The 12,806-nt window shown below is 41.8% G+C and overlaps 1 protein-coding gene and 1 pseudogene across 1 annotated transcript; one reads left to right on the top strand and one right to left on the bottom strand.

Moving 5' to 3' along the window:
* Positions 1 to 4,016: 4,016 nt before the first annotated feature.
* On the top strand, positions 4,017 to 4,731 carry LOC113757318 (annotated as a pseudogene).
* A 2,277-nt stretch (positions 4,732 to 7,008) lies between these two features.
* LOC113757320 lies at positions 7,009 to 9,460 on the bottom strand. Its single transcript, XM_027300675.1, has 2 exons — positions 8,503 to 9,460; positions 7,009 to 7,058 (listed from the first exon to the last, which is right to left on the bottom strand). Exons 1-2 carry the CDS (start codon positions 9,458 to 9,460, stop codon positions 7,009 to 7,011), a joined length of 1,008 nt encoding a protein of 335 aa, XP_027156476.1.
* Between the last annotated feature and the right edge of the window lie 3,346 nt (positions 9,461 to 12,806).

The raw sequence follows: 12,806 nt of genomic DNA, 5'->3' as shown, positions 1-12,806 counted from the left end.
CGGATAGCTCTCAAGAGCCCTTTTCCTCTTTTGCCATGCTTGATCTCATCTCATTGACTCTCCGTCAATGTATACCAGGTAATCATGACCGTAGACTCCTCTTTACTCCAATTATCCGTCCACCTCACTTTCCCCTTACCGGGCCCGAACACCAAACAGTACAGAATTGGTATTACTCGAGTATACCGGAATCAAGGGTCTCATACCCAAAGATTCCCAAATACAGTCCCCATGGCTTGTCAAATGTCCCCGACCAAGTCCTTACTGGCTCGAGTCCATTGACTTCCAATGAGGTAGAGCTCAGAGTGAACAGTAAAGTTGGTATCCAAGCGATACCAAATCCAGTATAGTCAATAATATTCAAGTAATATCATAAACAGTCAAGTAAGCTTAGTATAATACCCAGTCAAGGAGGCTAGAGAGTACGAGAGTGGTAAAGTACACCCTCGCCTCACCTAGCTCAAACAATCATCACAACTAGTCCAAACCACAGAATTCACGTACAAGAAAGCCACGGAATAACAAACATGTGAGTAGTACACTCACCAAGTTCAACAAAGAAATTTCACAAGTTTTCGTCCGACGTGAGCCTCGGATCACCGGCACGCCCTATAACAATCAAGAAAGTACAATGAAAACTCAAACACAAGTCGAATACCTTTTTCTAGGAACTATTCAGGCAAGACCCAAATATAGCTTGAAAATGTAAAATACATAACATTTAGGGTTAAAAGTAGAAACAAACCCAAAAACCGTTCATTTCTAGTCAATCTCAACCCAACTCACAAGAATCTAATACCCTAGACACTCGGACAGCATTTCCCCTACAATTTCAACTTTTCCAACCTGCAAGACAACCAATAAAACTATCCAACACAACCACAAGCACCCAAACAAGTCATAAGCCACTCAATATACTTCATTAGGGTCACAATACCCTTCACTTATAGCCAATTAGAAGTTCAACAATCAACTATAGAAAACCCCCAAAATTGAAACCCTAAATCTGAAATTTTCCGCACAAGCGGCAATTTCCCGCAATTAACTCCAATTAACTCACAAGAGAGCTATAAAACACCATTTGGAACCATCAATTCAAGCTCAATCATAATCAATCATGGAAAACAGAAAAATTCCAACAAAAATCAGAAAATTAGGAAACTTCACTCCAAGCCACCAAATCTTCCGGAAAATCACGTATATAACTAATATAAGGCACCAATTGGCCAAAATTAATACCAAAAGATGAGTTCCAAGCAAGATACCTTAGTTCTTCAAGAAAGGTTGTAGCTTAGGTGATTTTCTTCCAAAACAACACCACCAAGTTCTTCAAAGACCCTAAGCAAGATGTTTTTATGGACTAATTTGGGAATTAATCGGTTAGTTTTCAAGATTTGGCAAGAATTTGTAGATGAAAGGTTGAAGAGTTTTTCTCCTTTGCTCCCAAGAAGTTTCGGCCAAGACAAGGCTGAAATGAAGAGCTCTTGGTCAAAATTACACTTTAAATCAAGTAAGGTAAGTTTGGTCAAAAGTTAGGCAAGGTTGGTCCAACCAAAATTGGACACTTGGCACTTGGTCTTGCTAGAGTTATCTTCTTGTCTCCTCAGTATTAATTCATCTAGGTAACCTCCAATTATCTCCTAACACCTAGTACTTAAATCCCTATATGCAATATTTAACCGAATCGGCCGAATTTCTCTCACTTAATGCACTAGCGGGTCCCACGTCCAAAATACGTTCCAAATTTCTCACGAACTACCTTATACTAGAAAAATGATTTTAAAACTATATTTACTGATAAAATGTTGATAAAAGTAATATAATAAAGAAAATAAAAAAAAACGGGTGCACAGGAATAAAATAATAAATAAATAAATAAATTTTTTTTTTCTGGGTTCTCACACTCTCTCCCCCTTAAAGAATTTCGCCCTCGAAATTGCTCACCTGGGTTACTAAATAGCTCAGGGTATTTCTTTTGCATCTCTTCCTCCAACTCCCAAGTTGCCTCTTCTATTCCATGATTTCTCCACAAAACCTTTACCAATGGAATTTGCTTATTCCTCAGTTCCTTAATCCTTCGATCGAGTACTTGTACAGGTCTTTCTTCGTAAGTAAGTGCCTCATCTAACTCAATCTCCTCTGGTCGCACAACGTGGGTTGGATCAGGATAGTATTTTTTCAGCATCGAAACATGGAAGACGTCATGAATCCGAGATAAACTTGGCGGCAACTCGAGTCGGTACGCTACCTTCCCAACTCGTTGGAGAATTTTGTAAGGCCCCACGAACCGTGGTTGAAGTTTCTTTCCTCTACCCGCAGTGACGCTTCGTAGTGGTGTGATTTTAAGGAAAACACGGTCTCCCACTTCGAACTCCAAGTCTTTCCTTCGGTTATCTGCGTAGCTCTTTTGTCGGCTTTGAGCTGTTTGGAGTCTTTGACGGATCAATTTAACCTTCTCTTGTGCATCCTCCATCCAAGGAATGGTTGTTGGATCTAGAGCTTTCTTTTCCCCTACTTCATCCCAATAAATGGGCGAACGACACTTCCGTCCGTAGAGAGCTTCATATGGTGCCATTTGAATGGACGAATGGAAACTGTTATTGTAGGCAAACTCTACCAAAGTCATATGTTGACCCCAATTACCCCCAAAATCCAGAATACAAGTTCGTAACATATCCTCGAGGGTTTGAATGGTTCGCTCTGACTGTCCATCCGTCTGGGGGTGATAAGTGGTACTAAGGTTGATTTTGGTCCCCAAGTTCTCCTGAAACTTTTGCCAAAACCTCGATACAAAACGAGGATCTCGGTCTGAAACTATACTCACTGGAACCCCATGCAACCTCACAATTTCATTCAGGTACAATCGAGCCAGCTTATCCATGGAATCCTTCACATTCACGGGTAAGAAATGAGCCGATTTGGTCAACCGATCAACGATCACCCAAACGGCATCATGTCCTTTCTGAGTTCTTGGCAGTCCAGAAACAAAGTCCATCGTGATATTTTCCCACTTCCATTCAGGTATCTCAAGAGGTTGTAACAGTCCAGAGGGTTTTTGGTGTTCAGCCTTGACTTGCTGGCAAATCAGACAGGTTTGGATATATTGAGCAATCTCCCTCTTCATCTTATCCCACCAGTACAACCGTCGCAAGTCTTGGTACATCTTATTACTACCAGGATGGATCGTGTATTTCGATCGATGGGCTTCCTCTAAAATTTCTCTTTTCAGGTTTTCATCATTGGCTACCACTACTCGGTTCCTATACCTTAAAATCCCTTCAGGACCCAAATTGAAGTCAGGTAGTGCTTCCTTTTCCACCTTTTCCTTCCACTTTTGTACCATCGGATCCTTCTCTTGGGCTTCTTTAATTCGATCGAGAATAGCAGATGTCACCCGAATATTCCCAAAAGTTACTTGTTTGCATCCCAGTCTAGGGTTCCACTCGCTAGCTGCTCCTAACATTTCCCACTCCTTGACCATTAACCCTGCTACTTGAGCCTTCCGACTTAAGGCGTCCGCTACTACGTTAGCCTTACCGGGATGGTAGTTGATCGTGCAGTCATAATCTTCTAAGAGTTCCATCCACCGGCGTTGCCTCATATTCAACTCTTTTTGGGAGAAAAGGTATTTAAGACTCTTATGGTCTGAATAAACCTCAAAGGTAACCCCGTAGAGATAGTGTCTCCACTTTTTCAGAGCAAAGACCACAGCAGCTAACTCCAAGTCATGGGTAGGGTAGTTTTGTTCATGGGTTTTCAGTTTCCTAGAGGCAAAAGCAATCACGTTCACTACTACAAAAATAGTCTTTAATGACACATCTATTATGACACTTTTAGAAAAATGTCATAATACAATCTTAATATGACATGCAATAGGAATGGTCATTAAAAAGAAAAAGAAAACACCATAACGATGTCGTAATGGCTGGAAACAGATTGAAAAAAAAAACAGAAAATGCTGAAACTCTCCACTAAGACGCCTTTTTTTGAAAAAATTTGTAAGCCCTCCTCCAGAACCTACCTGATCTCAAGCTCTACTCTTTCATCCCCAAATTTTTTCTCTCCGGATAAAACCAATCATTCCAATTGAAACATGTGATCTGGAGCGGAACAGCGCAGCAGTGTCAAAACACCCAAAATTACCAATCGGATCGCTGCAATAGAGAGAGAGAGCCCCCAATTCCGGAAAGCTCTTTCGATCGAATTTCCGATCAATTTTCTAGTTTGTAACCTAAAAGCGATCTTAATCTGAAGAAAAATGTCATCAACTTTTAGCGGCGATGAAATTGCTCCTTTTTTTGGCTTCCTCGGCGCGGCTGCCGCCCTTGTCTTCTCCTGTACGATCCCTAACCCTAACATAGATAACTACGTTTACATTTTTTTTTATCAAATTTCATGTCGATTTATGTTTTTCATTTTTCCAATTTATTATGGGAATTTAGGCATGGAAGCTGCTTATGGGACAACGAAGAGTGGGTAGGAGTGGAATCAATGGGGGTGATGCGGCCAGAGCTTGTGATGAAGTCGATCGTCCCGGTTGTTATGGCTGGTGTGCTGGGTATCTACGGTTTGATTATTGTTGTCGTCATCAGTACTGGAATTAATTCTAAGACCAAAGCTTATTACCTCTTTGATGGCTATGCACATCTTTCTTCTGGCTTGGCTTGCGGTCTCACTGGCCTTTCCGCGGGAATGGCCATCAGAATTGTCGGTGATGCTGGTATCAGGTAGTTTAACTTGTTTTTGTCCTGATTAAAGAGATGTATTGTCTATTTGTGTTGGTTCTTGCAGCTATTTTTTTGCTGATGTTTGTAAATTGTGCTTCTATTGGTTGGATATCTGTGTCTAACTAACTAACTTACATTTAGTTTAGGCCTTTTTTGTTTGAAACATATATCGGTTTCACTTTTTGGAGCTTGTTTCTGCTCATTTTGCTGGGATTTCAGGATAGAGTCCCTTGTAGAATAGTAGAGCTCATGAGAATACATGGTACTTCTAACAGATGTTATAAGGTACATGTTAGTATGGGATAAGCCTACTGCATCTGAGATTGTTTGACTCTAATTAGGGGCTTGTCTTCCTAGAAAACTATGTGAATGTGTTATGCATTTCTGGTCTCCATGTTTTATTGTAACTTTACTTCAGGGTTAATTCGCATTTCCATATTGTATTACTATTCGTGCTCCTTATCTTGTGGAATTTCTGGTTTTGTAATAAATCAGCCTGCTATTTATTGTTGCCTCTTGAATTTCACTAGAAACCTAAAGATCATGAAGTGAAGTATGGTAGTTGCCTTTTTGCATTTCAACCTGCATTAGATAGATGATTATTAATGAACTTCGGTAGCTGACAAACTAGTGGTTATGTTGACTTTCTAAACATAGTAGCTCTGTACCATTAGTAGACAAACATGTAGAGATCGTAAGCTGATGTGAAGAAACTTGATTTTGTTGCAAAGATGAAGGTAGTAAGTAAAATTATGAAACTATAATTACGAGAAACTGTCTCAAATGCCATTGTAAAGGGCATGTATTAAGTTAGAGGATCCAAGGGTCTTGGGTAGGCCTGACTTCCTCAATGCCCAGATTCTGCTACCCAATTGGCAAGCTCAATGTCAATGTCAGTGCCCAGATATGTTGCTCCTTATATTAAAGTACCTAATACTTTCCAGTTTCTTTGTATTTTAATATTTGTTTCATGAACCTACTTTTCAATGTAGTTGTGTTAAAAAATAAAAAAGAAGAACAAGAAGAAAGAAAGAAAGAGAGACTTGAATCTCTGATGCTTTACATAACTTAAAATATTCCTTATCATAAAATACTTATGGCAGGTAAACATGCAAAAAAGAAAAGTAAGTGTTATGAGGTTACTTTGAAGGACTACTCTTTAGTGATTGTGTCCTTCTATTGCTTGTTCCAACTGATAAACTTCTTGCTCTACTTATTACAACCTGTCAGTCACCTTTGAGTTGTAATTAGTAAAATAGTTTCCCACTCTTAGCATAGTCTTTAAACTTAGAACAGAAAAGCTTTTAGTTTGATTTTTGTTCATTTATGATTTATGATGAATCTCCTGGGCTCAGCAGTTATCATGCTGTTATGCACCATTAGTGATTTTCTGTATCTAACGTTACTTATTTTATGTCCACTATCAAGTGTGCTTCAGAATTTTTATGTTACTACTGCAGAGCAAATGCACCACAGCCAAAGCTTTTTTGTTGGGATTATCCTTTCTTCCCGAGCAGGCCAATCCAGAGCTGATTGAGAATTTTTATTCCAGTTTAACTTATAAGCTGGAATATTTTTGCTTGTCCACGTGTGGGGATCGGAGTTATGCTAGTCACGGAGTGGATTCTTTTTCTCTTATATTTGTTTGTGTTTATTATTCATCATCTCATTTGCCTGTGTGAATTGTAATTTGTCTTGTTTGGTTTACGACACTTGTAGGTGAATATTGAAGAAAACTAAAGCAACATTGGGTCAAGTGGCAGTTTTTTGAAGACATCTTCCTTACTTTGTAGTTGAGTTGCTGTTAAAGGTGTCCTTCATATGTACACGACTAATTTAAAATCATCTAAATTAGTATGTAATTTGTAGACACTTTTGGTGTGGATTTTTTGGATGATGTACTTTTGCTCAAGTTTGGATGATTGCATTGCTTCTTTTATATTATTGTACTAGCTACGTTACAATCCTTCAAAATTTAGGATCTGAGATGCTTGTGCAGCAGGATGAAATGTGATTTCTGACGTTAGATAATATGCAACAGGAAGTTGAAACACTTTAATTTGGATGCTATACTAACAAGTAGAAAATGTCATAAAGGCCTGATCTAGTTACTCTTCAAAAGTGTCATAATATTGCTATCTACTTATATTAAAAAAGTGTTGTGATATGTTATTGTACTCAAGCATTTCTTGTCATTATAAAGTGTCATAATAGGCATAAATAATGACATTTAATAATGTCATAATAATGATAAATTGGGACACGTAAAACTATCATAAACCTATCGTGACGCGAGAATGGACGACGCTTTCAGTAGAGCGTCATTATAGCCTAAACGTCATGACATAGATTTATAATGACGCTTTTGAATGTCATAAAAGGACACTTTTGTAGTAGTGGTTCTTGTTTTGCATTAACACACACCCTAAGCCTTCCCTCGAAGCATCGGTATAAACAGTAAAACTGTCCTTCCCATTAGGCAAGGCCAAAACAGGAGCCCTGGTTAACCTTCGTTTCAACTCCTGGAAACTGGTTTCACACCTAGTATCCCACACAAAACGGCTATTTTTCTTCGTTAGATCGGTTAAAGGGCCAGCCAGTTTGGAAAAGTCTTTAATAAAGCGTCTATAGTACCCAGCCAACCCTAAGAAACTGCGAATCTCAGTGGGGTTTTCTGGCCTCTTCCATTCAGCCACTGCCTCTACTTTCGCGGGATCCACTGTAATACCTTCTTTTGAAATCACATGTCCCAAGAAAGAGATTTTCTCTAACCAAAATTCACACTTACTAAATTTGGCGTATAGCCGATGATCTCTCAGGGTTTGTAACACTAGCTTCAAATGCTGCTCATGTTCCTCACGGGTTTTAGAATAGACCAAGATGTCGTCAATAAACACGACAACAAATCGGTCCAGGTAGGGTTTGAAAACCCGATGCATCAAATCCATAAAGGCGGCAGGGGCATTGGTCAACCCAAAGGGCATGACTGCAAACTCAAAATGCCCATATCTAGAATTGAAAGCAGTCTTGGGTACATCTTCTTTCTTAATAAGCAACTGATAGTAACCCTGTCGGAGATCTAACTTTGAAAAGACCACCGCGCCTTGCAACTGGTCAAACAGTTCATCGATATGGGGAAGTGGGTATTTGTTCTTAATGGTCATATTGTTTAATCCCCGATAATCGATACACAATCTTAAAGTTCCATCCTTCTTCTTAACAAAGAGTACCGGAGCCCCCCACGGAGATCCACTCTCCTGAATAAACCCACGCTCCAACAGGTCTTGCAACTGTACTTTCAACTCCTTGAGTTCCGCAGGTGCCATTCGATAGGGGGTCTTAGAGATAGGTGATGTCCCCGGTAACAGGTCAATCTTAAACTCTATCTCTCTCTCCGGAGGTAAAGTTACTAATTCATCAGGAAACACATCCGGATACTCACTTACTACCGACACATCTTCAACCCTCAAATTATCAGTGGGAGTGTTTATAAGAAAAGCTAGGAACCCTTGGGCCCCTCTATACAGAAATTTCCTAGCCCGAATACCCGAAATTAATGCAGATGAGGCTAAACTACCCCTTATATCGAGCCTTAGGGTTGCCTCCCCCGGTATACGAAATTCCACTACTTTTCTCTTACAATCAAGTTGTGCATCGTACTTAGCTAGCCAGTCCATACCCAATATAACATCGTACCCCTTAATAGCTAAACTTATAAGATTCCCCAAAAGCTTTCTCTCTCCTACCCAAATTTCGCAATTTGTATACATCAAACCAGTAATCAAACGTTGGTCCCCCGTAGGAGTACTAACTTCTAAGTCATAAGGCAAGCTAACAGGGTTTATATCAATGCCGCACATAAAATTGGGGTTAACAAAGGAATGTGTAGCACCAGGGTCGATCAAAATCCTAGCTAGACGATGAAAAACAGGGATCGTACCTTCTACAACCCCAGAGGAATCAGGGACTTGTTGTTGCTCAAGGGAGTAAACCCGAGCTGGCACCTTTGGCTTTGTCCCTTCTACCTTGGACTGTCCCGAGTTGGCCTTCGACGACTGGGTGGTTACTCTAGCCTCCCGAGGTAACACCGGACAGTTAGCTATTTGATGCTCCGCACTCCCGCAGCGCAAGCATTTCCTTTCTTTCCTCCAACAGTTGTCCTCAGTGTGGTTTGGTTTCCCACAAAATCCACAGGGTCCGCGGGCAACTGAGGCCGAACTTCCTTGTGAGACGCTTCTCTGCGGGCCCCGTCCATTGTGACCACCCCTCGGTGGAGTCCCTCTTGTCATCCCCGATTGCCTTCCTCCCCCGGCTCCTCTTCCAAACTTGGGAGGGGTCCCTTTATCCCCTTGGGTCGAACTACTTGCAGAGAACCCCCGTTTTTTCACCTGAAAGTTTCTTACTTGAAGCCTGGCATTTTCAACTCGCAAAGCTTTCTCCACGGCGTCACTAAAGATATTGATCTGGGCTACCGCCAGATCCTTTTGAATTTCCACATTGAGCCCTTGAATAAAACGCCGAACTCTCCTTTGCTCCGTTAGAATGAGTTCAGGGGCGAACTTAGATAAACGAGTAAACTGGCTCTCGTACTCAGCCACCGATTGCGTCCCCTGACGGAGTCTAATGAACTCATCCTCCTTCTTTTCCTGGACTAGAGGGGGAAAGTATTTCGCATTGAAGTCCCTCACAAAGTTTACCCATGTTCTTGGGGTTTGTTCCCGGTCCCACTTCATTCGTATCACGTTCCACCAAGAACGCGCGGCCCCTTCCAGTTGGAATACAGCGAAAGTAACCTGTCTCTCTTCTGAATAGTGTAGGGCGGCAAAAATATCTATCATTTTCTCTAACCATTTTTCGGCCACGTCCGGATCTGGCCCTCCCAGAAATTTTGGCGGAGAAAACTTTTGAAATCTCTCTAGGGCCCGATCTTCACTCTCTACTACATGGCCAGGGTTCCCAGGTTGCTGGATAGGAGGTTGGCCCTGCTGTTGCACTACGTGGGCTAACAGGTCGGTCATTTGCTGCATAGCAGCAGCTATCTAGGCATTAGGGTCAACCCTAGGTTCAGGATTTGGTTCAGTCGTGGTATCCCTAGTACCCTCGTCAGTTGTGGGTTGCCTAACCCCGCGCCCGCGGCCTCGTCCACTACGAGTGCCTTCCATTGCTCTAATGTCACTCTAAAGTCGGGGCACAAAATAATAGTAAAATGTATAGTCACATAAGCATGAACGAAGAACCAAAAATAAACACCACATAAGATATATATACACATAGAACAGTTATACACAGAACACATAACTGTGACAAACAGTCATACATGAGCAGTCAAGCAAATATATACAAAAGTACTCCCGTGAAGCCAAAAGAGGGTCTGTCAAAATACACTGTACAACCTAGGTCCCAAAAGGTACAAAAGGTACGAAACAGCTAACCAAAAGCTTTTCCTAGGTATCCCTCACACGGGAGCAAAACAAGGCTCAAAAACCCTAATCTAGTCCTCGACGGAGCCAACCGACTCCCCCCCAGAGCTAGAGCTAGAGGCGCCTCCCTGACCTAGAGCTCCGTCACCTGGAACTCCCCCTGGCTCATTGGCGCCAATCACTCCCTGGATGAGTGCCCCACACTCATCGATAATAGCGCCGGACCGGTCTCTCACCTCCCGGACTACCCTAGTGAGGCGGTCGTTAACCACCTGCAACTGCTCTCTCAGAGCGTTCGTCCTCTCCTGCTCCATGGCCACGTTCCCCTGGAGCTCCCCAATCCTATCGGCCTGCATCCGCGTGATGCCCCTAAGCCTAAGGGTCTCAGTGCGCTCCCTGGCGGCGGCACATCTAAGCCTCCGTCGCTCAGCAAGCACTGCCACAACCACGTGGTCCGCGTAAGAATAAAACTGGCAACGCCTACAGCGGCGGGTCCGGCTAGCGGTATACCACAGCCGGATCGGACCTCCTGGCCTCTCCTGGAAGTCGATAACCCGTGGGCGCCTCTGAGGTGGCTCGTCTCCGCCCGCTCCACTAGTGCCAGCCATAACCTACAAAGATAACAAAGGTTTATAGCTTAGTCAATATATTCACACTTAATGGCGTCTACACACAATCCCAAATCAAAGAACCAGGTTTCAGGTTCGCCCAGAGTATTTCTAACCTAGGCTCTGATACCACCTGTGACAGCCCCACCTTCCCCTAAGGCGTACCAAAGGGGTTAGCGGACTGCCTGCCCAGCTCTCGCCAGGACTACTAAAACGGTAAAACATTAATTCAAGTCGTTCGGGAAACTACTAACGCGCTTAACCCAACCATCAATCAAGAAACGAAAAACAAAAGTTAAAACGTAAAGTGAATAGTGACTGCCACGTCACAAACAGCCAGAACCCAATCAAATGCAAATAACTGCTTACAATCCCGGAAAGGAATATATATACAAGCCAAGTAGGATACATGGAACATGAATACCCACACACTGTTACCAACCACATTTGTATGATTACAAGCCAAAAGGAAACATGTAAATCCAAGTACAATCAAGTTGCCAACTATTGAGGAGATATACAAAATCTCTCAACTAGCTCTACTTAACTCATCTTCAAACTCAAAAGTCCAAAAGGTAAATCCCTGTAAGGAAAACAAAATTCACGGAGTGAGCTTTCGCCCAATGAGGTACCATCACCAAAATATACCAGGATCACATGAACACAAGAATATTCAGTCCAAATATGCACGACAAGTAAGTAAAATCAACAACACCCAAGTGTAGGGAATAAAAGGATACGGATGGCTCTCAAGAGCCCTTTTCCTCTTTTGCCATGCTTGATCTCATCTCATTGACTCTCCGTCAATGTATACCAGGTAATCATGACCGTAGACTCCCTCTTTACTCCAATTATCCGTCCACCTCACTTTCCCCTTACCGGGCCCGAACACCAAACAGTACAGAATTGGTATTACTCGAGTATACCGGAATCAAGGGTCTCATACCCAAAGATTCCCAACTACAGTCCCCATGGCTTGTCAAATGTCCCCGACCAAGTCCTTACTGGCTCGAGTCCATTGACTTCCAATGAGGTAGAGCTCAGAGTGAACAGTAAAGTTGGTATCCAAGCGATACCAAATCCAGTATAGTCAATAATATTCAAGTAATATCATAAACAGTCAAGTAAGCTTAGTATAATACCCAGTCAAGGAGGCTAGAGAGTACGAGAGTGGTAAAGTACACCCTCGCCTCACCTAGCTCAAACAATCATCACAACTAGTCCAAACCACAGAATTCACGTACAAGAAAGCCACGGAATAACAAACATGTGAGTAGTACACTCACCAAGTTCAACAAAGAAATTTCACAAGTTTTCGTCCGACGTGAGCCTCGGATCACCGGCACGCCCTATAACAATCAAGAAAGTACAATGAAAACTCAAACACAAGTCGAATACCTTTTTCTAGGAACTATTCAGGCAAGACCCAAATATAGCTTGAAAATGTAAAATACATAACATTTAGGGTTAAAAGTAGAAACAAACCCAAAAACCGTTCATTTCTAGTCAATCTCAACCCAACTCACAAGAATCTAATACCCTAGACACTCGGACAGCATTTCCCCTACAATTTCAACTTTTCCAACCTGCAAGACAACCAATAAAACTATCCAACACAACCACAAGCACCCAAACAAGTCATAAGCCACTCAATATACTTCATTAGGGTCACAATACCCTTCACTTATAGCCAATTAGAAGTTCAACAATCAACTATAGAAAACCCCCAAAATTGAAACCCTAAATCTGAAATTTTCCGCACAAGCGGCAATTTCCCGCAATTAACTCCAATTAACTCACAAGAGAGCTATAAAACACCATTTGGAACCATCAATTCAAGCTCAATCATAATCAATCATGGAAAACAGAAAAATTCCAACAAAAATCAGAAAATTAGGAAACTTCACTCCAAGCCACCAAATCTTCCGGAAAATCACGTATATAACTAATATAAGGCACCAATTGGCCAAAATTAATACCAAAAGATGAGTTCCAAGCAAGATACCTTAGTTCTTCAAGAAAGGTTGTAGCTTAGGTGATTTTCTTCCAAA

The sequence above is a fragment of the Coffea eugenioides genome, unplaced genomic scaffold (assembly GCF_003713205.1).
Source record: "Coffea eugenioides isolate CCC68of unplaced genomic scaffold, Ceug_1.0 ScVebR1_2955;HRSCAF=4081, whole genome shotgun sequence".
Classification (NCBI taxonomy): domain Eukaryota; kingdom Viridiplantae; phylum Streptophyta; class Magnoliopsida; order Gentianales; family Rubiaceae; genus Coffea; species Coffea eugenioides.
This window is presented reverse-complemented; position numbering and strand designations above follow the sequence as displayed.